This window comes from Ursus arctos, unplaced genomic scaffold, assembly GCF_023065955.2.
Source record: "Ursus arctos isolate Adak ecotype North America unplaced genomic scaffold, UrsArc2.0 scaffold_21, whole genome shotgun sequence".
In the NCBI taxonomy this organism is placed as follows: domain Eukaryota; kingdom Metazoa; phylum Chordata; class Mammalia; order Carnivora; family Ursidae; genus Ursus; species Ursus arctos.
The window spans coordinates 6,211,148-6,237,413 of record NW_026622886.1 but is presented as its reverse complement, the minus strand read 5'-3'; the positions used below and the strand labels follow the sequence as shown (position 1 = coordinate 6,237,413).

Sequence of the window (26,266 nt, the reverse complement as noted above, 5' to 3'; positions counted from 1 at the left end):
AATAGTGGTGAGCAAAGTAGACAGAATCCCAGCCCTCACGGAGTAGCTAGACTAGTGGGGAGAAGGGCATTTATGAATAGGTCTCATGAGCATTATTAAAACACTTCAAAGCACAGGAGCACATGACTTCCATAAAGTTCTTATATTGTACAGTAAAGCTATCAGCCCCTGTGGCTGCTCAAGTTAACATAAGAAAGTGATTAAGTTCTAATTTAGGTTCTCCATCATCCTAAACTTGTACAATTTGCTTGCCTTTCCAATTAAAAAATCACAATTACTGTGATCAATTAAATACTAAAACACCCTGCAGTAGCCCAGACTACCAAAGCAGTGGTTATTGTGTCTTTTGGACTGCATATGATCAAAGGAAAAAAACATAACTAATAGGTCAGATCCGATCTAATGTGTGGGTGAAATATCTAAAACATGGTACATAGGAAGGCTGAAGAAGATACTAGAATCCTAGAACTAGGAAAGGCCTTTGAGATTCTTAAAATTTTTAACCTGGGGTCTACTGCTGTACTTCAGGGACCCCAGAATTCCCTGAAGTTAAATTGTATCTCTGCCCTTTTCTCTTCCGAAAGGTTGGTGGTTTTCTTCAAGTTCTCAAAGGAGCCTGTGACCTAAAAAAAAGAAAAAAGAAAGGTTATACAGTCCTTGATCTAATCCCAGCATCCGGAGAAAATGGAAGCTCGTTGTCTGAATCACACAGTAAGTGGTAGAAATGGGTCCAGGCCCCACTTGTGACATCTGGATGCTTTCTGCCACTCTGGCCTCAAGCCCATTCCTCGCTGCAGGTCACTGAGTTGGTTCTGTGTCAAGGGATAGCAATCCCCCGGTGCTGGCCTCCAATCTGAGGTAAGCAAATCTGGGCAGCAAGCAAGGTGCATCTTGCAGCAGGGAGGCCTGGACATCAGATAGGAAGGGCTCTACCAGGGCAGGGAGACAACAGGCCAGAGATGCTGTCAACCCCAGCGATGGGGGCGGAGTCTAGTGAGGTCACTAGAGTGAGAACTGGTCTGAGCTTGCTGTGTAAACTTACCCAAGTCATTTCCCTCCCTGCTCTGAGACCCCGTTTGACAGAAGCTCCGAGTGTTAAGTCACGCCCTTAAAAAAACACTGGGGCGCGGGTTGGAGGGCCACGCCCTCCACATCAGCCCCAGCCCTACGCCGTGCGTGACGCCCGCAAACGCCGAGCGAGTGGCTGTGAGGTCATCGCCCTCCGCCTCTGGGCGCCCGACCTTTCACGTCAGGGGCGGGGCCTGTAGCCACGCTCGACTCCCTACGCCCCGCCTCCACGGACGTCCCCTCGCGGACCGCCCGGCGCGTCACGTGACGGGTCGGCGGCGCTGGCGGTTGCTGTCAGCTGATTCCCCGGGTTGGTGGCTGGGGCAGCCGCGGCGATGGACTTTCTCCTGGGGAACCCGTTCAGCTCTCCGGTGGGACAGCGCATTGGTGAGTCCCCGGAGCCCCGCCTAGCCCCGTCGCAGGGCCCCACACCCGGCCTCAGTCCCCCGGGGTCCCTCCAGGTCCCAAGCCACCCTCTGGAGGGAGGTTGGGAGGGTAACGAGGCTGGCGTGTCGCTCCCCGACCTGGCCCCGCCCAGCCTCCCGCCTACCTTGATTGACTAAAGCCGTGGTCCATTAGGAAGCCTCGGCTTGTGATGGATGTCTACGCTAGCCAATAGTTGAAGAGAGAGGGCGGGTCCGGGCGGCCGCGACTCAGCCAATCTGTGGCTGCTGGGGTCGCGAATCCAGGGAGAAAGTTTTGGGGGTGGAGGGGGCTGCGTGGTTTTACCGTCTTTGGGCCCCTTGCCTGTCTCCCTCGTCGCCTCCCCAGCCCGGGTCGTGGCTCCTGGGCCCCTGCCTACTCCCTCCTGGCTCACCGGGCTCTCGGGACACGGATACCGGAGACGGACTAGAAGTCCATTCTCTCAGGACCAGGAGACCGGGGCTTGGCGTCTGGGCCGGCGACTTGCGGGGTCGAGGCCAGGCAGCCCTGCCGCGCCTGGGGCCCGGCCAGACGCTGGCGAGCCCGCCAGACCAGCAGCAGGTCGACCCCACGGTCACAGAGTCCCCGAGCTGGAAGTGATCTCAGGAACCACCTGATTCCGCCTCCCTCGTTTCTCTGTAGACGGGTGGACCAAGCACCCTGGCAGGAGGCACAGGCTTACTCAGAGCCCAGGTCTCCTGACTCTCCTGCCCCCTGTTGACGAGAGACTTACTAGCTCTGTGACGTTGCCTTCTCTCTGTTTCCTCACCTGTAATTAGGGGTATATTAATGGTCCCTGATTCCGTGGGGTCGTTGTGAAGGTTCAGCTCGTTAATAATTGTAAGTACTTAGAACTATGCCTGGCACATGGCCCTGCTATATAAAAGAAAGTGGTAATATTTATCCTCATGGAAATAGCTGGGCGGAGGGTTTCATAGGTGCTCCTTGCTGCGCACCAACACGGAGAAAAACCAGGGGCGCTGGCCCAAACAGCTAACACTTCCCCAGGGGCAGTCTGGATGTGCCTCTTCGCATTAGGAAACTGTGGCCAGTACTGTGAAATTCTTCCTTCATCCTCTTGATGGCCTGTAACATTCAGTCCAGGCTGGGAAAATTGGACCTTTTAGACATTCTTTCCATTCTTACTGTCTTGGAGGCCAAACCTCACTTAACTGTCAACCCGGCTCTGCGATGTAATCGGTACTGTGGGTGTCTGTGGCTCTTCTGAGGTTTTGTAATCAAATTTGTCCAAGAGGGGGATGGAAGTCCAGGACTTATTTACAGCCAGAAAGCTTGTGGACCAGAGAGGGGAATCTGCCCTCTGAGGAGCACCCTCTCGACTCCCGGCCACACACACCCTGCAATGAGTCATTGTTTTGGAGCTGAAAAGAGAAAACGTATCTCCCCTCATCTTTATTTCTCCAACAACAGATACCACTGTTTTCATCACATGCCAGGTTTGAGAGTTCTTACTTAAAAAAAAAAAAAAAATCTGACCTTCAAAGTCAGCCACATTTTCTGAACCTTTCTAGAAAAGCTCACCTGTTCTCTGGGCCTTACCTGGTCAAAAAAAACAGCTTCTCACCTTATCCTGAGGGTTGCCTGTCTGTCACAAGAAATACTCTGCCCAGAGAGAATACTACTAAGTCATAATAGCTTAGAGCCCAAACCAAATTTTACTACTGGAAGAGTCCTTACCCTGAAGGTTTTCTAAGTCTGGGTTCTTCTCAAAATTCCCTGGAAGACTTGTTAAACATAGATGGCTGGGCCCCACTCCCAGAGTTTCTGACTCTGTGGGTCTGGAGTGAGCCCTAGAATATGCATTACAAACAAATTCTTAGAAGGTGCTAACGCTACTGGATTGGAAACCACATGTTGAAAAGCTCCATTCCAGCCCATCCCCTTCATTTTACACAGGCAGAGACTCTGACTCACCCAAGCCCCCAGAGAATTGGTATAGTGAAGCTGTGATGAACTCCCCAGAACCCATGAAATTTGAACCAAAGCTGAAGAGGCTCAAAAAGTAGAATTAAATGAAGAATAGCTGCCATTCGAGTAAATGCCTTCAGTATTCCTTCTGTTTCTTTTAGAGAAAGAGATGGAAGGACTGCTGATTGACTGTGATTATTGATGACCTAGTAGTTTTGTAAACTATAGGATTCAAAGAATCTCCAGGCTGCCAACTTCATCCCCTTATTGAGAGTAGGGCCCTGTAGAGTTGGCATCCTTGAGCACAGCAAGTTCCAGTGATGCTCATCAGGGGTGAGTGTCACTCACCTCACAAAGCCCTCATCCTCCCACACAGCCAAGCACCTCTGTGTTTGCTGCTCCCTCTGCCTGGAGTGCCTGCTCCCGTGTCCATCCATCAAAGCTCAGGCATTGTCACCTCCTCCCCGAGGCCTTCCCTGTCTCCTTTCCTGACCCCTTCAGATCCAGCCATTGCTTTTGTGCCTTTGCAGTTCTCCCACTCCTCAGGCTTCTTCACTCTCTGCCTTTGGGCTCTGAGCCTCCACTTCCTCCTGGGTGGCATGGTGGCTACAAGAGCATCTGCCTCTCGGGGTGGTGGTGAGAATGAAGCGAGCCCCCCGCCCTCGGCACCTGGCATGGTCCCTGGCCCAGAATAGGAGGGAAGAAAGGAGAAAAAGAAAGTAACATCTTGTGAGCAAATACCACGTGCCAGGGACCATGCCTGCTTATTAATATTCACGGTGACGCTGCAGGGTTTTGCTGTATTTTCCATTTCACCAAAAGTAAGTGTGAGAGAAAGTATCATTTCACAGTTACTTGGGGTCAGGATTCAGACCCAGGTTTCTCTGGCTCAGAGCCCCCATCCTCTCCTACCTCTCAGCATGCTGTATCCAGTTGCAGTGCCTGTTTGGAATTTACGTTAGTCCAGCCCTCCAAGATCCTCAGTTATTGCTGTACCCACAGATTAGCTTTGCTGGTTATGACATACATGTGAGTCCGTGCCCATTGCCAGGTCACTCAGCCTTATCCTTCAGTAGGAGAGCCTCCCAAGAGCAGCAGCCTATGGCTGAAAGGATTTCAGATCATTAGTACAAGGTGGTGTTGACACAGCTCTCTCCTTGCAAGGATTTCAAAACCCTTTCCGGTATCCTCTGAGGACGGATCCTATGGGTTGTTTTATAGACAGATGTCAGAAGGCAACCCAAGAAGCCCCCTGCCCATTTCTGACTGTCAGCTTACCCTGGTGCTTTGAGTCAGAGACCCAACTGACTCAGAAAGCATGTTGCACGCAACAGACGCTGTCTACATGGGCGGTCCCCGAGGACCAGCCCCCCCCCCCCCCCCCCCAGTGCTTGGGCTGGAGGTGGTGCTAGCCAGACATGACAGGAGAGCTCCGAGCCTAAGGCCGAGCCCTGGGACGGACGGGAGAGGGGAAGAAGTCAGGCGAGCTGCCCTTGGATCCACAAAGACCAAGCCAGGGGAGTCACAGGGAGGAATCATAGAGGGGAGATCCCAGGTGTTAGTAGAGAGAACACCTCGGGCCTTCTGGAGGGCCATTTTGGGAGTGATGAGCTGGAAACCAAACTGGCTGCTCAAGTGATGTTGTTGAGGGAACGCCAAGCTGGGAGGCAGGAGACCTGGGCCCAGCTCCAGTTCTGCTCCTAACTATGGCACGTGCCCTCACCGTTGCCCGTAGCCTGTCTGCAATGTGCTGCCATTCTGCCTCTACTTCCAGAGCACTGAGGAGGAACAGCTAAGGGGACAGATGAGGACAGGGAAGGATGGTCACCAGAGGGAAGAAAGGAACTAACAGCCTTGAGAGGAGTGGTAGAGCGGCTCCACAGAGTTGGAGGGCAGAGAGTAACATAACCGGAGGGGAGCTCAGGGTCAGCACACACAGCCCTACCCCCCTGCATTGGTGTTGCTTACTCCCCAGGAGGATTCCCACAGTGGCTGCCAGGATCCACTAGACTAGGATTTGCAAACCTTCTGGAAGGGGCCAGAAAGTAAATGTTTACGGTTCTATGGGCCTGTGGATTCTGTTGTGACCACTCAGCTCTGTCGTTATGGCATGAAAGCAGCATAGACCATGTCTAGGTGAATGTGTTCCAATCAGACTATTTGTGGGCACCAAAATGTGAATTTCATATCATTTTCACATGTCATGAACTAATATTCTTTGGATTTGTTTTCAGCCATTTAAAAATGTGAAAACCATTCTTAGCTCGTGGGCCATACAAAAGCAGACTTAACTGACATGTGCGTTCACAGTTCACTGACCTGGATCAGACCAGCCGGCCAGATGCAGAATGATGGAAGGCAGTGTTCCTCAGAGTGGGATTCCAGAGAGCCCCACATCGCAGGTGCCTCCCGAGTCCCAATCCCTCCTACTTCCCACAGTGTGCCCTGGGGGTCCCTCATGTCTTAAAGCTCTGGGTCCCTGATCTCTTAAGTGCTGGAGCCAGCTTAGAGCCCAAGTCTCTGTCTAGAGGACAATAGGAAATGATGTCTAGAAAGGGCTTTGGCACAACTGGCTGCTTAGTGTGCGTGGTAAGGCATCCAGGATGAGCTCTTGAGTTACACCAGATGGTCTGAGTCCTGGTTCAGCCTCCACCAGCTTTGTTACCTGGGGCAAGTTATGTAACCTCCCTGTTCTTCAGTTTCACATCTGTAAAATAAGAATTTTTTACACGTATCACTTGGGGTTGCCATTTTGCTGTGTTGGGAGGTTGCTGTGTTGGGAAGCATGCAGCCCAGTGCCTGCCAGACAGTAAGTGTCCGCAGCTGTTAGCCGCTGCGATTTCTTTACTGGCTTTATCGTTGTTGCTGGGGCATAGTCTAAATTAGTGACAGAGCCGAGGTGTGAACCCAGGGCCATGGCTCTAGTGCAGCCTCTGTGTTGGTCGTGCTGTCCCTGGGCAATGAGCAGTCACTGGCTGGTGGCAGCCACATTCATAGACAGGTCAGGTTTCCGGCTGTGGAGTGGATCCGATTCTTCCTTGGGAATTAAAGCCTCTGCCTGACCCTGCGGATAGAACTGGTGAATAGGTTTTGTTCCCTCACTGAGCTCAAAGAAATAAGAGTAAAGTGCCGGATTTCCGCTCTTCTGGTTTTAGAAACAAAACAAAACCTGCAGTGTCTTCTAATTAGCTTGGTGCCATCCCCCAGTGAGAAACCAGGACTCAGGACAAGTTAACTCTTTAACCTCCTCACCAAGGAGGTCTCTGTCTAAGCTAGCACTCTGCAGACTTCTGTCCCTCATGCACCATGTTTATGATTTATGTCTGCCCTGTGCCACCTTTCACTTTATTTTCATAGTGCTTTCCTTTTATTGGCTCACCATTTTTAATATGACCTCGTCCTGTGTAATTATATCCATGAAATCATGAAGGAATTCGTGTTTGTTTCTCTCTTCCACGTTAAAGTAAATATGCAACTCTCAAAACGTCCGAGTTTGCCTGTGAGCCCGCCTGATGTGACCCTGCCTAGCACCTTTTGGTCACTCCGATGACAACAGTCCAAGTAGGGTCAGAGCTTGGATCTTCCATCAAAAGATCTGTTGTCAGCAGCAGTTCTGCCCTTTCCTGGTCCTTCCTGTGTCCCCCAGGCAAGTGACAAAACCTCTGAGAGACCCCTGCCTCCACAAACATGGGGAAGAACCCTGAAAAGCACTATGGAGAGCCAAACCGCCGTATAAGATCCGTGGCGAGGAGCTGGGCTTTGCTCCTGACAGGGAAGGTGGAGGAGGTGGAGGAGGGAAGGGAAGAGCCAGGAACGAGGGTGAGAGGAGGAGAGAACAGAGCCCTCCAGACTGCATGAGGCTGAGACCCACAGAACCTAACAACAGACAGAGGTGTCCCCTGTTCAGCGGTATCTTGTTTGTGTTGATGCACTATAACCCCTGGGGTGGTTAACTTTATGTGTCAACTTGCCCGGGTCATGGTATTATTCTAGGTGTTTCCGTAAAGGTATCTTTCAAATGAGATCAGTAGACTTTGAGTAAAGCAGATTATTCTCCATGTGTGGGTGGGCCTCGTCTAATTAAGTGACAGTTTTAACAGAAGAAAGGCTGGCCTCCCCAGATGAGGGAATTCCACCAGCAGACAGCCTTTGGACTCGAGCTGCCTCTGTTCCCTGGGTGTCCAGCCTGCTGGCCTGCCCTACAGACTTTGAACTTGCCAAGCCTCCACACTCACAAGAGCCAATCCAGTAAGATAAATTTCTCTCAGAAGTAAAGAGAGATGAGAGAAAGAAGGACTGAGGGAGGGGAGAGGGTGTCATCAGTAACGTCTTTCACACTCACAAGTTGGAGGAGGGAAAAGAATGCTACAGGCACCTTGGCCAGCCACGTCAAGCCTCTGCTTTCACGGCCTGGCTCCCTCTTACCCGGACAGTTTTACCAAACCCTCCTCCACATAACCAAAACTGTTCTTCAGTTAGCTGCTATAGTTAGCTACATCGACTTTAAAATTGTGGGTTGCAGAAGTAATGCCTTCTGTAAGGTATTTCAGAGTTCCTCTTGTGGCCTGTGGTTACAGAATGCCAGGAGAGAGGGAGCCAGGGTTTTGAGGAAGGACGGCTCAGCAACTTAGGAAACTGGTAGAACTTTCCATGCTGGGTCTGGAGAGACTTGTTCATTTGGAGCATGGGCCTCGAGACACTTTGCTGGCTGAGAAAAAATGGCTTCTGCATGTATGTGATTTAAAAATCTAATTTGTATGGGGCGCCTGGGTGGCTTAGTCGGTTACGTGTCCATCTCTTGATCTCAGCTCGGGTCTTGCTCTCAGGGTCATGAGTTCAAGCCACATGTTGGGCTCCATGCTGGATGTGGAGCCTACTTAAAAAAAATAAAAATAAAAATCTATTTTGTGGGGTGCTTGAAGTTTTCAAACATTTTTTTACTGGTATTTTTGTAGTCGATAACATTTGTTTTCATGATCACTGTGTGCTAGGTAGGATACAAAGCACTGAAATGCATTCTCTGGTTTCCTCCTCACACGACCTTGGAAGGTCAATGTTTTCTTTATCCCCATTCTGCAGGGGAAAAACTGAGGTACAGAGAGTTTAAGGAATTCATTCAGGATGAGGGTGCCTGGCTGGCTTAGTCGGTGGAGTATGTGACGCTTGATCTTGGTGTCATGAGTTCAAGCCCCACGTTAGGTGTAGAGTTTATTCAAATAAGTAAATAAATGAATAAATACTTTTTTTAAGAAAGGGGAATTCATTCAGGGTCCCAGCCGGTGAGTCAGGACTTAAAGTGGGATTGTCTTTGTCCAGATCCCATCCTTCTAACTTTTTCACCTCGTTGCTTCCCCTTAGAATTGAAAGGAGGGTGCTGGGTTTCCTTTTGAGTGAAAATGTCTGGATCCATCTGGAATGATTTCGTTTGTAATGGCTCTTTCTATAGTTCTCCCCCACCCCCATCATTAGCATATTGGTTTCATCCTCATGCTTGTCCCTTGTCCCTGTGTGGCAGGAGGCGCAGGTGAAGGAGCCTGCTGCCCTGCCGAGCCTGCTGCCCTGCCTCTCGTATCAGGCGAGCAGAACCTTCCTCGGGAGCTGGCCAGACCTGCGTCGCCTGGCCACTTCTAGCTGCAGGGGAGACTAGAAGAGCTAAGTGCTGTGGCCAGTGGAGAGTGAGTGCCTTTCACAAGGACAAATTTTGCAGGAGTCAGCTCCACAAGGTGGAAGTCATAAATACCTAAGGTAGTCACAGAATGTGTTCATGCGAATACAGCATCCAGTGTGGGCAGGTGAGTGAGCTCCCCTGCTGCATTTCCAGAAGGCCTGCTGGGCTGGCCTGCACCCCGACGGGATCAGTCCGAATGGCAAGGCTCTAGAGATCACATCTAGGGTGCCATGGTCACAGGAACTGAGGACGTTAGTGTAGAGGACAGATTAAGGGGGGACGTGGTACTTTTTAAAAATATTCAAAGAAGGTACGCCTGCGTGGCTCAGTCAGTTAAGCCGCCGGCTCTTGATTTGGCTCAGGTCGTGATCTCAGTGTGGTAAAATGGAGCCCCATGTTGGGCTCCTCACAGAGTTTGCTGGAAATTCTCCCTCTCCTTCCCTCTGCCCCTCCCCCTGCTCAAGCACACATGTGCTTGTGCTCTCACTCGCTCACTCTCTTTCAAACAAATACATAGATCTTTAAGAAAAATACTCAAAAGACTGCCAATTGGGAGAAAGATTAGGATTCTACACAGTAGCTACCAAGGGATCAATGGAGGCCGAAGGGTAGGAGTTTCATTTAAATTAAAGTGTTACAAAGGTTTCTTATCCTGGTGTGTATGACCTCATCCTTGGTTCAGCAAACATGTCCCGCGGGTTTATCAGGGGCCGGTCCCGTCTGATGTACCAAATTCCTGAGCCATAAGAATCCTCACCCTTGAGCTCACAGCCTAATGGGAGAGAAGAAACAAAGAAATTGATTCTGTAGGTATTTTAACAGCCCCACCAAGCAGAACTTAACAGTTGGAGTCTGTGCAAAATTCTGCTGGCCCCAGGAGGAAAGGAGCAGGCCCTCGAGGGGGTCAGAGCAGGCTCCACCTGGTGACCTGACCTTGAGCTGGGCTTAGGAGCATGATTTAAGGTGGGGAGGCAGGCGGGAGCACATTCCTGGAAGGGGGACAAGCTCACAGCACAGAGCCCTGAAGGAGCAGGACGGGGGTGGGGGGGGGGGGTTGGGGGGTGGTGGACAGAAGGCCTGGGCCGGGTCTCCACCCCGAGTCCTGCCTGCCAAGCCCCGGAGCAGCCCAGCATTGCTCAGGTCCCTCAGCCGAGTTTGGTCTGAAGTTACAGGGTTGGTTTGCTCAGCAGTGTCTTTTGAAACCCAAGGTGTTTGTCCTGAGCTTGTCACCTCCTGGGTTCAAGCTATGGGCACTACATTCCCTAGCTAGCCTCCCAGAAGAGAGGAAAGGAGAAGGGAGAGAAAAGGCTTTCTCCTCCCTGAGCTGTGCCTGTGTTCCAGAAGGGATGCCTCTCCCCACCGCTGCCCAGCAGACACCCCTTTTCCCCCCAGGGACCAGAACAGGGTCGTGTGCCCATTGGGGAGTAGGCGCTGCAAAGGGGAATGGGACTGGCACTCTGGGCGGGGAAGGGAGGAACGGCTGCTGGGTAGACTGCAAGGTGTCTGCCACTGTGGGTCTTGGCACGGGTCCATGCCAGCTTTGAGAATGGGCCATCCTGGGCCGCTGGCACATTTCCCTCTACCTCAGCAGCCTTGCCTTTCTCCTCTGACTGCCTCCCTCCCACTGGGATTTTTCTTCCTCCCTCAGGTCACTTCTCCCCAGTGCCTAAGACTGACCTGCAATCCCCTCTTCTCTCCTCTTCTTCCCAACATCCTCCATGACTCATCACTTGTTCATTCGTTCAGCAAATGCTGTTCCTCTCCCAAAAGCCTCCTTTTTCCCCTGTCCAGCCCGGCACCTTGTGCTCTGTGCTCAGCTCGGACCTTCCCTGTTCCCTCTGCGGGTGTTCACCCCACCTCTTGGCTCTCCAGCACCCTGAGCTGGCTTCGGTCATGTCACTTGCTCTGAAAATGTTTGTCCAGCTGTCATCCCCGACCACTTTAGGACCAGGATTCCATTCTTCAGCTTTGCCTCTCTAGCACCAGCTGCAGAGCCGGACAAATAATAGTGCTCTGAGAATGTCGTGGGAGGGCGGGCAGGTGGATGTGAGGGAGGTGGTTGGATAGAAGGTGTACAGAAAACAAGTAGGTGGGTGGGTGGGATAAGGGGCACTAGGCAGGGGATGGAGGCAGATGGCGGATGGGTAGGGAGCAGGGAAGCGAACAGAGAGGGATATTACTTACAGCGAATTCCAAACATCGTATCATTTCACCCATAAATATTTTAGTATATCTCTAAAAGGTAAGGAATAGGATTCTTATTTAAAAACAAACAAAGAAGCCTTAGCCATAATACCATTATACACTTGAAAAAAAGTATGTAAATGTGTTTTTTAAAACCCCCAGACAGTAAAGCCTGGAAGGAAGTTCCCAGAGGGATCACTGTGGTTCCTTTGAGAGACCTTAGAGAGTGGTGCTTCCAATGGAAGGATGGTGTTCAGGAAATGTGGTCTAAAAGGAATGTGGCAGTGCACGCCCTTGCTGGGGTAGGGTCTCGAGAGAAGGCCGGTAGGAGCCACTCGAGCTGACCTGCCATATTATTGTTTTCTTTACCACGGCCAGCTGACTCCTGTTCCATCTCTCTCCCCTGGGTCTGAGCCTGCCCTAGACTGGGTCGTAGCCTAGGGTGGGACCAGGTCTGCGGGTTGTCGTTGGCCTTTAAGGCCATCCCTCACTGCTTACAAGCCACATTGCATTGAACCTAAAACACCATGAAGAGTGAAAAAGGAAAAACTGCAAGCTGAGCTCTGGCAGGTCATCACTGGTAAGAGCCACCCCAACAGGAGAGGGACTCAAAGGGGGGAAGGGAGCTTACAGTCAGAGAAACACAGTGTGTGGCAGCGGGGCAGGTGGGGCCAGGGCGGGGGGGGGGGGGGAGGCACAGGTGTTCAGCGCTGCGCCAGAGCGGCAAAGCCGTCGGAGGGCTGCTGGCCTTGCACAAACACTGAACGAGCCTCTCCTCTCTGTCCCAGCAGAGGTGAGGCCCCTGAGAGCTCAGGGTCCACCCTAGCTGGGTAGAGACGTCCTTGAAGGGCCCAAGCAGTGTGAGAGGCACGGGGGTTCGGAGCCCCATGCCCCTCCACTTCCGGACAGTGGACCTCAGCGGTCTCCTCCATAGTAGGGACTGTGAGGAGGTGACCCGAGAGAAGGTGTATACTGAGCAGCTTGCACAAGCCGACATTCAGTGAACGCCAGTCATTTTGTCACTATTACTCATGATGGTACTGTCGCAGTGCAGGATGACAGTACAGGTCATAGTGACACAGTCTGCCCAGTTGGCAGATACACTGAGGCGCTGGCACTGGGGTAGGGCCTTAAAAGATGAGCCGGGATTAGCCGGCTCATTTCCTCTATGTCGGCACATCAGATCTCACACCCTGTCCTATCTCAGCGCCCAGTCTTTTCTGTCTGTGTCACTGTCCCCTTTGCCATGGCAATTGTGGCCTCTCACTGGGCCGTGCACGTGCAGAGGGCAGGACCTGCTTGGTTTTGCTTACCAGAATCCCCCGGGTGCCTGGATGACAACAAGCGTTGAGTATGTTCAAGAGGCCCCGAAAGTAGCGGTTAAGAGTACGGAGTTGGTAACCAACCAGACCTCGCCGAGTCTGCATCTCCGCGCTGCGGTATATGAGCTGTGTGACGGTGGGCAAGCCACGGACCTCTGGCTCCTCACGTTCCTCATCCTCTTTCTTAAGGCTGTGGTGAGGGGTTTGTGTGAAGTGCTGAGGCCCATGCTCGGTGCCTACTGAGTGTCCAGTGAGTGCGCTGGCGGTGATGGTCGCCATCGTCGTCTGGATGCAGACGCCTGACCAAACGGAAGAAAGGCATGCCGGGCAGAAGCCCAGAGGCATGCAAGAACAAGGCCCCAAAGGGAGGAGAAGACAGCCCGTTGCAGCTGAGGGTAGTCCCACACGCCCCTCTCTGCCCTGAAGAGTTCAGGTTTTTGACCCTCAGGCAGTTGAGGGGGTGAGGGGATCCTGGTCAATTTTTAGACGGTAGAAAGTACTAGTTGGATTTATGTTTGAAGAGAAGAGTGTGGAGGTGATGTCCAGACTCGGGGGCGGTGACAAGGCCTAAGAGCTGCCACACTGATGACAGAACTGGGGACAACTCAGAAATGCGTTGAGCAGCTGGAATTCACAGACGTGGTGGCTGTTTGAACATGCAGGGTGGTGGGGAGAAGGCTCTAGGCTGCTCCCTCCAAGGCTGACGTGGGAGCACATGGTCAGTGCGGTTTGAGTGCGTGGCGCGGAGCACCCGCAGTCGTGCACTTGTCCAAAGCAGTGGAAGGAGCCGAGAAAGCCACTGTCTTCCAGCTGTTCAGAGCCCCCCAAGAATGAGCAGGCTGGGGCCAAGGGCCTGGAGCTTGCGTGTCTTCAACGGCCACTCCTGCCGGCTCTCAGCCCAGGCCACTGTCATGGTACTTAGCAGTTCCTCAGGACTGCTCTTCGCCTGACGTTGCGCACACATTGTCTGGCTGAAAAGTCGCAGCACCTGTGAGGCCGGCTGTCTTATCTCAGTTTTACAGAGGTGAGAACAGAGACTGAGTGGGCCTGTGGTCCCTGAGTTAGCACAAGGGGCTAGATTCGTCCCACTCCCAAGCTTCTGCCACTGTCACCACACCAAGCAGACTGTCTGGAGCCTTCCCGGAGAGGTGGTGTCTGCACCCAGCCTGACACGGAGAGGACAGGCAGACGGGGGCCCGTGATCCACGGCCACAGGACTGCCGCCCCAGACAGCAGCCCCACAGCCTGAACCCAGGAGTAAGTTTGCAGGGCCTGGCGTCCTCAGGAGCTGGGGACGAGAGAACAGCTGCCCGGGACCTTGGAAGGTTACCACCCACAGCCCAGAGGGTGGGAAGCCGGTGCTCATTCTCCTGGGACTGGCAGCCACTGCCAGTGTCTTTCTTGCTCCTTTCCAAAATAGCAAGCTGAGTTACTTCTGTGGTGAAAAACAAAAACAAAACAGACATCCCCAGATTCCTGTGGGTTTACATTTCTGCCCTTAATGGAGTATGCCTACCCCACGGAAATCTTCCTTCAGGTCGTCTGAAAACTCACCCCACACCTGCAGGGAGTTGGCATGCGAGGCACAGGCTGTGCCCATCCCGCTCTGGACACACTGTTCTGCCGAGATGGCCAGGGTGGATCTTGTATCCCCTCTGCCGCTTCCTCCTCTTCCTCTCCCTGTTTGGGCTAACTGAAACCCCCCCCCCCGTACTCCCACCCTACCCCCCAACAAACTGTCCTCTGCATGGCTCTGCCTGCTGCTGGCACGTGGGCCTGGAGAACTTGCAGCTCTGCCGAGGCAGGCCTCAGACCTGTGCTCCAGGTCCTCCTGCACCCACCCGATTCCCTGCCTCGGCCTTCCTCTGGCTTCTAAATGTCCCAGCTGCCCCTTACCAGCCTGCTTGCCTTTCCAGAATGACCTGAGTCCCTTCTAAAACCGTAATGTTCCTCCCCCAGGAGAAGAGAGGTGCCCCTCGTTTTCAGGGGTCACTGGGAGGGTCTAGTTGAGGAAGCACCAAGAGGCCTGCTGGTGGGGCGAGGGATCCAGGAGGAGGGGGGCAGGAGGGCGTTTCTGGGATGGCAGAGCTCCCTGGCCCCTGCTGACCACTGTGTGGCCTTGCTGCGTCTCCGTTCCCTCATGGGTTCGATGAGGGCAGTGACGCGCACCGCGTGGGGTTGGGACGATTCAGCTGTGTTCATGTATGAACAGCTGACAGGCGCTTGGTCTGTAACTGGGGAGTTAAAGCACCGTTGCTGAGGAAGGACATGTGGGCCGGGCTGACGGCTGGGGAGCCTTCGGAGGATTGGGGGCACGGGAGGAACAGGGTCCCTTCCAGGTTTCAGAAAGCTCACTCTGGGGCAGCAGGGGGCATGGAGGGGGAGGAGCCAGGCAGGAGGAGCGGAGGCAGTGGTCTGCGGGGAAGAGGCCGAGGAAGAGGCCAGTGGCTGGCCAGAGGCAGACGACAAGGCGAGAGGGGATCAGGTAGGATGGAGAGTCAGGAGCTGGAGTGGGCAGAACGTTGTGGCCGGAAGCCAGGGATGACCGTCTTCTGGCCCATGTGACTGGGGGTCGCTGAGGCATGGTTTCTGAAGGAGTAGCAGATTTGGCATGTTTGATCACCCACTATCCCCCAGATCCTCCAAAATGGAGCCTGGCTCCCTCTGCCCAGAGGGGCACTTGTCCGGCTCTTTTTAGTTCTCCCCATGTGGCTCAGTAAGTGTGTGGGTCCCCAAGGGTGGGGAGTGTGACACAAAGAAGCCACACGCAGGCCATCATTGTGGGATGAAGGAGCCCACCTTTCAACCCTTTTAAAGGAAGCCCTCTTCATTCCCTCCCCCCAGCCATAGTCTAGGGAGAAAAGCACCCCGCGCTGCTGCCTGGCTTGTGCCCTGAGCTCCCCTAGCGTCCATCTGTCTGCAGGACCTAAGGCAGTAAGGTCAGGCCAGTTTCAAAACCCACATCACAGAAGCCACAGTTTTAGTGAGCTGACTGCCAGCCCAGCCCAGGCATTGTCCCACAGGGTGGGCCTGCCTGCCCGGCTAGAAAAGGGCTCTGGCTGATCACAGGGCTGGGGCTCAGAGGACACCTCAGCCCCTTGGACACCTTAGGGTGGGGACCACATGTGTCTGGTCCACCATGGCTTCCATCCCCAGGGCCTGGAGCAGGCCTGGCACAGGAGCAGCTGTGCAGCAAGGGAGCGGTCACTTAGCCCCCCGGACCCTCAGCTCTCCCTGTGAACATGGCTCCCGTGCAGGACGGCTGTACAGTCACGTGGAATGACGAGCTGCACGTGCCTGGTCCCTCGGGTGCTGTTGGTGTACAGCTGACGGCACCGTGCTGGCGGGGACACTGCCGGCAAGGGCCAGGTGTGGGAGCCCGAGGAGAGGGCCGTGATGGAGGGGGACTTGGGTAGTGCCCAGCATCAGGACACCAAGGGTCTTACTCCCTGAACCTTAAAACACTGACCAGCCCCGTCTTGTCCCAGAGTCCTAACTAGGCTACAGTGCGTGCCAGCCAGAGGTAACTCGTGTGGTAGAAGGTGGGCCCCAGAAAACAGGGGACCAGACTGCCTGCGTGTGCTGTGGTGGAGTTTATCTAATGGGGCGCCTGGGTGGCTCGGTCAGTTAAGCATCTGACTCTTGATCTCGGCTCAGGTCTGATCTCAGGCCCCACGTTGGGCTCCACACTGGGCGTAGAGCCTACTTCAAACAAACAAACAAACTGGGCTGCCTGAGGATGGATTCTAGAAGGGTGCAGAGGGGAGTGACCCTGGCCTTGACAGCCTCAAGAATGTTCTAGCTGACTCGGGCCTGGAAATGTTATCAGATTCGGCCCAACCTGAACTAGATGGAGGTCATGATTGCACAGCACTGCGAGTGCGCTAGGTGCCACTGGATTGTACATTTTAAAATGGCTAAGTTTATGTGATGCGACCTTCACCTCAATGTGGAAGAACCGCCGCCACTTACCGAGCACCTGTTTTGTGGCAGGAACCATGCAGATGCCTTGCTGGCATTATTGCCGCTCCCTGGGGGCAGTTTTGCGGGGCGGCTGGTGCCCTCCGAGTCTTCAGACAGAAACCAGCGCAAAGGGCCAGGCCAGCTGCTGGTAATGGAGTCGAGACTTCAACTACACTGGGCCCTTTGCTTCTTAGGTAGAGAATGTCTCTGGGAGGTTTGAAAAGACACTGGTCCGGTGGGGCCCCTAGGACGTGGGGCCGGGGCAGGGGAGGCAGATAGATTGTCTCTGTTGTGTGCCACTTCGGAACCGTTTACACTGTAAACTGTGTGAAGGGTTACCAAAAATTAACACCGAGTCGAGAAGGAACGTTCTATTTACGAAAATAAAACAAAACACTGTCTCCATAGTGTCGTGTCAGAAACAAGCACCCTAAGGCCAGGTCCACTGGATTTCTGGCCCCACTCATCGGATGGGTAGACTAAGCTGAGGCCACCTCAGTGGTCAGAAGACAGTGACACTCCCGGCCTCAGTGTGGCTACTATGAGACTTAAGTGACGTACTGTACGATTCCATGTCATGAGATATCTAGGGAGTCAGAATTGCAAAGACAGTGTAGTGGTGGGGGCGCCTGGGTGGCTCAGTTGGTTAAGTGGCTGCCTTCGGCTCGGGTCGTGATCCTAGGATCCTGGGATCGGTCCCCGCATCGGGCTCCCTGTTCAATGGGGAGTCTGCTTCTCCTTCCTCTACCCCTCCCTCGCACTCATGCTCTCTCTCTTGCTAATAAATAAAATCTTAAAAAAAAAAAAAAAAAAGATGGTGTAGTGGTGGTTAGCAGGGCTGTGGGAGGGGAGATGGGGAGTTAGAGCTGCAGATTTAGAAGATGCAAAAGGAGGTGGGGATGGCTGGCGGCGATGCCTGCACAACACTGAGTGTATTCGATGCCGCTGAACTGTACACTTAAAAGTGGTTGGGATGGCAAATATTATGTGCATTTTAACATAATTGAAAAAGTAAAAATACTATAAAGTATTTTTAAATACTTTTAAATCTTAAAGCCAAAAACACATTAAATGACAAAACGGGACAAGGTAGGTAGCCTTTTGCATGGCGCCCGGCCCTTCTTGGGTGCCCAGAAAGTATCCGTTGTCCTCCTCCTCCCTGGCTCTTCCCGCCCTGGCCCTGTACCACACCCCTGCACACAGCTGAGTTTGTCCATCTGGATGCCCCTACACTGTGACTTGTGGTTTCTCCTCCACAGAGAAGGCGACAGATGGCTCCCTGCAGAGCGAGGACTGGGCCCTCAACATGGAGATCTGCGACATCATCAATGAGACAGAGGATGGGTAAGGCCCACAGGGGAGGCTGGGGGTAGGGCATGGGCATGGCCCACTATAGCCCCGCCTGCCCTCCGCCACGGAGCAGTCCCATCGCACCCCCTCCTGTGGCGCACAGGTAGACCCCCTGGTGGCCCTTGGTGCCAGGAGGGCTACAGACATCATCTGAGTCCCACCCTAGGCAGCAGTGTGGCATTTTAGGCATTTGGGAACCAAGATTCCACCCAGCCCTCTCATGAAATAGACGAGAGAGAGAGACACGCCTGGGGACTGCCAGCCCACGTGTGTCTCTCAGCAGCAGCCTGGCCAACTGGACCTCTTAGCATGTCACCTGGGCCACATCCTCCTGGGACAAGGCCAGCTGGCAGCCCCTGGCACTGGGACATGGCCCCAAGCACCGTTCTGCATCCTGTGGGCTGGAATGGGCAGGGGGTACTCCCAGGTTTTTCTGTGAGCAAGAACAGACTTTTATTTCCTTAAGATCTGGGTCCAGAGACACTGAAAGGCAGTGACGGTAGAGCAGAACTGAGAGCCCACAGGCGTTAGCCTTTGCCGAACATTTCCAGTACGCAGGTTACACCAGGGCACGCGCTGTGGAGGAGGCATCGTGGCAGTGGGCTCTTGGTCTCAGCTGTCACTGACCAGCTGTGTGACCTGGGGCAAGTCACTGTACCTCCCTAGGTCTTTATCCTCAGAAGGAAAGCTCTTTTAGATTCTTCCAGCAATAAGCCCAGGGTTCTGAGGGGAGCAGACAGGGAAAGCAGGGTCACTGTCCTTCTCAGGAAAACCCAGGAAGGGTGGGATGTGGTGTGAAGACCTCAGTGATCGGGAAGGACGGCCTGACAGGGCTTTTGTTTAGGAAAATCAGAATCAACAGCCGGAGCAGACCTCACTTCTGTCTCCGTTTCTCACTGGGATAATCCAGTTGGCCTGCGAGGTCGCTCTCAGCCCAGTAGTGCTTTGTGGGGAGAGGGGTCCGCTGGAAGCAGGCAGCTTCCAGCATCCCCAGTGGTACATGGTGGGCTTGCCAAGCAGCTAGTAGGGGACGCATGCACCACCCCTGGCCTTCTCCAAGGAAGCTGAAGAGTGGTGGGCAGACGACAGTGGCAGGACCACTACGATAGAAGATAGAGGGCAGAAATGCTCACAGAGCCTCTGAGAAGGCCTGGGGGCTTCACGGGCGTCCTCAGAGAAGCAAGTCCCTGTCTCCCTTATAAACGCTGGCAGAACTGGGGCTCAGGCACGGCTGGGTTCAGGTGCGTGCTATTCATTTGTACACGTCCTGTGTTCCCGGCACTGCGTGAGGCACTAGGGACCCAGCAGTGAGCAAAGTAAATGTGACCCTTGGCCTCACCAAGCTTGTCATCTAAACTTGAGTCTCTGGTCTACCGCGCCTTGGCCTCCTTGTCATCCGCTCTGTGCTCCTAGCCGGTTACTAAACACAAGCAAGAGGCCCACAGCAATGGCCCCTAAGCCGGGACCTCTGATTCCCAATGCCATGCCCTTTCTCTGGGCCACTCTATGAGAAGCAGAGACAAGTTCCTTTAGAGAGCTGAAGTGGCCACAGGTGAGGAGTCCTGAGGGTGAGGAGGGGCCCCAGGGCATTAGGTTGAAAACTGCCCTCACACTTCTGGGACAGGGGCCCACCCCATCAGGGACCATGGTGCATGTCCTCTCTGTCACAGCCTTGATAGGCCTCCATGGCTCTTCCCCACCTTGCCTGCTGCCTTCACTCTTGTTGGGGGACCCGTGTCCGGGTTCCTGCCTTTCCTGACCTGCCCTTGATGGGGTCAGCACTGAACAGAAAGATGCCTGGCAGACAGCAGGACAGGCCCCAGGGGCCACTCACCAGCCTAGAAAATGTTGCTCACACTCCTGTAGTGTGCTGGGCCCTGGGGAGCAGAGTTGTCAAAAGGGGACCCCATCCCCCCCTCTGGGAGGCGGCCTCTTTGGCCAGGCAGCCCCCGATGGGTGCTGTGTGGCCGTGCACACCAGGGACATGGGGGGCTGGGAAAGAGTCGTGGGTGAGGCGGATTTTAGCTGAGCCTTCACCAGGTAGTTGTGGAAGTTGGGGGCCACAAACGCTTTTAGGCCAGAGCAGTCGGGGCAACACTGATTTCACCTGTACGGTGCTGAAGGGTAGGATGCAGGAGTGAGGCGGTATGGGCAACAGATGGGGCAGGGGGAGCAGACGGCCATCAAGGCCTTCAGGGCTCCCCCTGCGCTTAGGTGTATCCACTCTCCCTTCCGTGACCACTGGGCCTCTTCAGCCTCTCCCTCTGCCTCTGCACACGGCCTCCACTCAGTCCCTCCCATCTCTGCCTGAACTACTTCCCCTGCTCCCCGCAGCTGGCTTCATCTCGTCCTTCACACCGAGTTGCAACACCACCTCCTCAGAGAGGACTCCTCTGAGCCCCGCTCCCCGACACCCACTCACTCCGACTGCAGGCCCGTGTTCTTTCCCACCTAGATGTGGGTCTCCATGGAACACGTGGCCCAGCACAGTGCCAGCACGTGTGGCTACTTAGCCGAATAGAAGGATGGGTGGAGAGAGGAAGTGGCCAGGAAGGGGCGTTGGGACTCTATGCTGGCAGGCGATTGGTTCTTAAACCTCAGTATGTACAGGGCGCCCCTGGGGGCCTCCCTGAGAGCTTGGTTCAGGGGTCTAGGGTGGGAGCCCGGGGTTTTGCATTTTTAACACATCCTCACACCTCCCCACAAGGGGATTCTGGTGCAGGGGCCCCAGGGTCCACGCAGAGAATCTCTGCCAATATTTATGATCTACTGAGGACTTCGGTGGGGCAGGCAGTTTGTGTTGTGATTAGAACATGTGTGTTCAAAAGGAAACAGGACACAGGGAAGACAGATAAACAAAAGCCATCCCTGTGTTCCAGTGCCTCCTGGTCTTAGGTAGGCAGCCCCACATGTTGGCTAAGAAGGTTCCATTCCTCAGCCCATCTTTCCTTTTGCCCTTCTGCCCAGTCCCAAAGATGCCTTCCGAGCAGTGAAGAAGAGAATCGTAGGGAATAAGAACTTCCACGAGGTGATGCTGGCTCTCACGGTGAGTGCCCCATCCATCCGTCCATCCGTGGTAGATCCACACGTCCCCCAGGCCCAGCAGGACTCCAGCCACCCTGCGGCTCCTCTTCCAAGGGCTGGGAAGGAAAAGTCTGTGGGCAGAGCGCTGTCCTGTCTACAGTGTCGGCAGACACGGAGTGGCAAGAGAGGCCATTTGGAAAAGTTCTCTCCAGCCTGTAGGCATGGGGAGCAGACCCACCGAGGCCCACATCCCTCCAGAGGACCTGCCAGGTGACACAAAAGCTCACTGAAGCCAGACGTTGGTGGGGCAGAAAGCCTGGCAGGCCACACTGGGTGCTGCTGACTGGCACTTGGGGTCTTGAAAACTGAGCATAAAGCAAATGCCAGCAGCTGAGGACAAGCCAGGCGAGAGTGGGCAACCTGGCTGCCAGAGGGGTTTGGCTGGGATGGAGACGAGAAGAGGGCTCATATGCGGTGAATCCGGCTCCCTGGAAGAGCAGGGCACCTCCTGCTGGGATGTGGGAGTAGGATCGGGGAGGGAGGTTCAGCGCCTTTTTTCTGGGGCTTCAGGGTCACCATAGGATTATGAAAGTTAACTTTGGTTTCCACTAGGAGAGCTACCTTCCCTCCAGGCCGTGGTGCCCTCAGAAACAGCATCAGGGCAGGCTTCTGTAGGCACCGCGGCCACTCCAGGGGGCCACTAGCCAGCACACCAGCCCCCGAATCGGGGCACTGTCCCCCCTTCTCCATGTTCCAGGGTCTCACTTGAGGGACCCCCTCCCGTACTCAGCCTGTCCTCTGGGATGGAGGCAGAGTGCAAGGGTGGGCGTCCTGGACGCCCCCCCATCCGCAGATGAGCGCTCATGGGCCCCTCCCGGCCTCCAGGTCTTAGAAACCTGCGTCAAGAACTGTGGGCACCGCTTCCACCTGCTGGTGGCCAGCCAGGACTTCGTGGAGGGCGTGCTGGTGAGGACCATCCTGCCCAAGAACAACCCACCCACCATCGTGCACGACAAGGTGCTCAACCTCATCCAGGTGAGTGCGGCGGGCCGAGCTCCGGGCCCTGGCCGGGGAGAGAGGTGCCCCCGCCATTGCTGCTCTGTGTCCCTGTGCTTCCGTCTGTTTCTTGGGTGGGGCCGTCTTGGTTGTCCGCTGACTGGAGGTTCTGAGTGTGGGGAGGCCTGGTTCGGTGGGGGGCTGTCCAGCCACCATAGTCTAAGGACCAGCAAGTCGACGAGAGAATTTCTGTTCTCCAGGGGGCGGGGAGGTGGGCTCGCAGGGGAGACGGTGAGCAGTGGTTACCGGCCGTGTCCCCTTGTCCCCTCTCAGTCCTGGGCTGACGCGTTCCGCAGCTCACCCGACTTGACAGGTGTGGTGGCCGTCTACGAGGACCTGCGGAGGAAGGGCCTGGAATTCCCAATGACTGACTTGGACATGCTGTCGCCCATCCACACACCCCAGAGGGTGAGGAGACACAGCCGGTGGGAGCAGTGGGAAGGGAAGGTGGGGGAGTCACCCTGGCTTTTCCCCAGCCACCCGCCCCCCAGCCTTGCTGATCCAGTTTTCTACCGTCTAGACCGTGTTCAGCTCAGAGCAGGCATCAGGGCAGAATTCTGTGGGCACAGATGCCAGCCATGGAGGAGACTCCACCCAGCACACCAGCCCTCTGCCCATCCCGGCCACACCCAGTGACACACCCATCACACCAACCCCTGAGCAGGTAAACAAGCCTGAGTCAGAGCCACGCGGGTCAGGGAGGGCCCCTCTCAGTCTGAAAATTACCATCCACATAGCAGCCCCATGGGGTATGTATCATTCTTCCTGTTCCAAAGATGAGGCTTAGATAAACTCACTTCCCAGAGCCACACACAGCTCATCAGAGATGGTGGTGGAACTCAAGCTCAGGTCTGCCTGACTCCCAGGAGCCTCTGTCCAGCACCTCGGCCAGCCATTCTCCAAACCGTGTGGTCCGCGGAGCCCTTCAGGCAGCACCCGGGATGGGGTAGGGGGTGGGGAGTGCCCAGCAGGCAGCCTCTTCAACAGCATCTCCATTTTCTTTGTGGGGTTCATTTATGCATTCAAATAAGATTCCATTTGAACAGAGGTTCTGGCTAAAAACAGTTCTAAACCATCTGCACACAGAAAATTTTTAAACCCTCCCTTTGCACCATGATGCTGCCCACCAAGCCCCAAGAAGAAGGTTTGAGGTGTAGTGTGAGATTCCAGGGACCGGGGGTCTGGGGCAGGTTTTCCCAGGGCTCTCTGAGTAGTTTTGCAGGCTTACCCGCCAGAGACTCACGGCCACTGACTTAGCTTCTGTCCCTCGGTTTCTTCCGCCAGGAACCGGGGGGCAAGGCCACCTGCTGAGATTGTCTGCCCCAAGAAGGGGCGTCTACCGCCATGGCCAGCGTGCTCTGGGTGTGCACTTGTTTTATTTATTTGTTTGTTTGTTTAAGTAGTCTCTGCACCCAGTGTGGGGCTCGAACTCACAACCCTGAGATCAAGAGTTGCACACTCTTCTGACTGAGCCAGCCAGGCGCCCCAGTGTGCTCTCATTTTAGCCATGCTGTTGGGATGCAGGTCGAGGCCTTACGTGGTTGGGGTGCCCACTTTTGAGGCGTGTTAAGAACTTCAGAGCCATCCTTTCAGCTAAGTCTGAAAGCTTAGCTGCTGAAGGTACTGGCAAGAGAGACACAGGTGTGTGATGGAAACAAATTTGACCTTCCACAGCACACCTGCTGATCTCCTACACTGTCTCATTTGGGTTTATGAACAAACCTGCCAAAAGCCCTTCCCACCCCAGCCCATCTGAAGAGAGACTTCTGTATTTGATACCTTATAGCAAGTTATAAAATCACCTCCCAGACTTACAAGTATTACTAGAAAAGTTTTCCTGACTGGACAAATAATTAAAGGTATATAAAAATCGTAAAATCACCCTGTGATCCAAATTTATGTAACTAGGTTATGATAACCAACTTACCTAAAGTCTGGCATCTGCGTGGATTAAGACTGATTACATCCAGTGCCAGAAGGCTCTTGCAAAACCAAACTGAGTAGGCGTTCGTTTCCAGCTCCCCTTCTGTCTCCTGGGGCATCTTAAGGCTTTCAGGCATGCAGTGATATCACTCCCAGACTCCACTGTAATTAGGTCCCATCGGACCCAGACACACTGGGCTTGTGGTCAGTAGTTCTTCCACTCATTTGTACCGAGAGTGTTCATTAGATAGGCCAAGCACACCGAACATGTTGCAGGGTTTGGAATGTGTCTGTGGACCACAGCGGATGTACTGCCTGTGTCCGCTTCCCCATTTCTTCACCTGTAAAGGCTGGGATAACGGTGTGTGTCTCATAAGACTGTGGTAAAGTTTAATTAATAAAAGTTAAATGCTTGGCACTTAGTAGGTGGTCAGTAAATGGTAGCTGCTCTCACAGGCATCGTGAATTTATATAGTGACACTCCTGAAATCAGTGACGTCACATGCATTTCTCAGAATGTAGGCCACATGATCCTAGCTCCATGCAGTATTCCATGGCAAAGGGTTCCTTGTCCGGATTCATTTTAGAACTTCCGTGCCGATTGCTTCCTGGACATTCACAGGATCTGCAGTGCTCCTAAGGGGACCAAGCACCGCACAGAGCCCCGCAGCACAAGACGTTGTACCCGTGGCCCCTCACCACCTTCCCTGTGTCGGGACTCTGCGGCTTGGTTTACACCGATTCCCCAGGCCAAGACCTTGGAACCCTTTGATCTCTGAAGACCTGCTAATGTCTTTTTAACCAGTGCTACATGTCACTGTCATACTCAAGGTGGGGGTGACACTGGGTCTCACCCTTGGAAGAGCCCAGGACACCAAAACAGACCAGGAGGAGCGGGCCCAGAGCGAGACCAAATCCCGTCCTCACAGGACAGGAGAGGGGAGTAAAAATCCTGCTGTCCTAGGAGACGAAGAGTGGGAAACGGGCCTGCCCTCCAGGGCCTCGTTAGCTGCCGCCGGGGACCCGGGAGATGCTGGCGCCTTCCAGCCGTACTCTGTGGTGCATTTACTCTCAGCTCCACTGCTTTTGGCATTCCCTGAACCAGGCTCCCCAGCTTGGAGATGGTAACAGTTGGTAGCACCTCTGTGAGGGGGCCTCGGGGGTTGGGGGCAGCCCAGCACAGGCCTCGTAGTGCAGGGCTGTGGCTCAGGAGCCTAGAAGGTACTGGCAGGTCGGCTCCTCTGGGTGCTCCCTCCACCCCCCCGACCCCAGCTCCTGGCACCAGGCTCTCCTCGCTAGTGATCATGGCTCTGGACCCCGGGCTTCGCTCACCAGGACCGACCGTGTGTTTCAGATCGCGAAGCTGCGCAGTGAGCTCGAGATGGTGAGTGGGAACGTGCGGGTGATGTCGGAGATGCTGACGGAGCTGGTGCCCACCCAGGCAGAGCCTGCAGACCTGGAGCTGCTGCAGGTGAGCAAGTCCCGTCCGCCCCCAGGTGACCTCCCGCGCGCTTGCCCACACACGTGTCTTCCCCAGCCGTGGCTTGCTTGGAACTCCGTGTTCACAGTGGCAGAGGTTGAAACGAGGGACTTTGGACTCCATCGTGTTGGAATTCAGGGCTCTGGCATTTCCTGGTTTGAACAAAATAGCTCCTCTTGCCTCAGTTTCGTCATCTGTAAGATTGTTCTGATTTCCCCCTCTCAGAGTAGGGAGCTTAGCGGGCCGGTGTAAGAGCAGTCCCGGCTTTGGGAGGAAAAGGCTCTCGGGCCCCTGGGCCAGTGGGAGCCACGGGTTTCCACTCCACGTGTCACACGATATTCCCACAGTCCCATCCCCATCTGGGGACCACCAAAGGCCCTACCCTACCTGTGGAGGTCAGTTCATAGAGGTACCAGGAAAGCTGGGGGACCCCAAGGCCCAGGAGTCACCTGGTGGGAGTGACTTGGTTTCCGTGGTGACAGCTCATAGATAATGAGCACTTCCGGTGCCCGGGCTCTGATGCAGACACTTGATGTGCATTCCTTCACCTGATCGCACCACACCCCACAAGAGGTAGGTGCAGTCATTGTCCCCGTTTTCTAGATCAGCAGACTGAGGCGGAGAGAGGGCCTGTAATATGCCCAGGGGTCATGTGGCTGGTAAGCAGCAGCACTGGAATTCAAACCCAGGAGCTTGGCTGCCGCTGCTGCTCTTCTACTCTTCAAAGGGCTGGGGAAGGAAGTGGGAACAAAGCCACAAGTGTGCTTGGTCACTGGAGGACGAGAAGGGAGGCCCCACGGGGTGTTGAAAGTCACTCGGGCCCGCCCTGCCCACCAGTAAAGGCAGATGAGGAAATTCTAGGAGGGGGTGGGTAAC

General features: G+C 54.5%; 1 protein-coding gene across 4 annotated transcripts in view; it reads left to right on the top strand.

Annotated features, from left to right (window-relative positions):
* Positions 1 to 1,304: 1,304 nt before the first annotated feature.
* Positions 1,305 to 26,266, top strand: part of TOM1 (target of myb1 membrane trafficking protein) — a 39,538-nt gene continuing 14,576 nt past the window's right edge. Inside the window, exons 1-7 of one of the 4 annotated variants that reach the window (XM_026499716.4) lie at positions 1,305 to 1,455; positions 17,817 to 17,901; positions 20,875 to 20,953; positions 21,817 to 21,966; positions 22,261 to 22,395; positions 22,508 to 22,651; positions 25,265 to 25,381. In XM_026499716.4, coding sequence (XP_026355501.2) covers positions 1,404 to 1,455; positions 17,817 to 17,901; positions 20,875 to 20,953; positions 21,817 to 21,966; positions 22,261 to 22,395; positions 22,508 to 22,651; positions 25,265 to 25,381 — 762 coding nt within the window. In that variant the 5' untranslated portion in view covers positions 1,305 to 1,403. Of the gene's footprint in view, positions 1,456 to 4,855; positions 5,823 to 17,816; positions 17,902 to 20,874; positions 20,954 to 21,816; positions 21,967 to 22,260; positions 22,396 to 22,507; positions 22,652 to 25,264; positions 25,382 to 26,266 lie in introns of those variants that run through there. The other 3 variants (XM_026499714.4, XM_048217919.2, XM_057316320.1) reach the window with 3 other exon arrangements.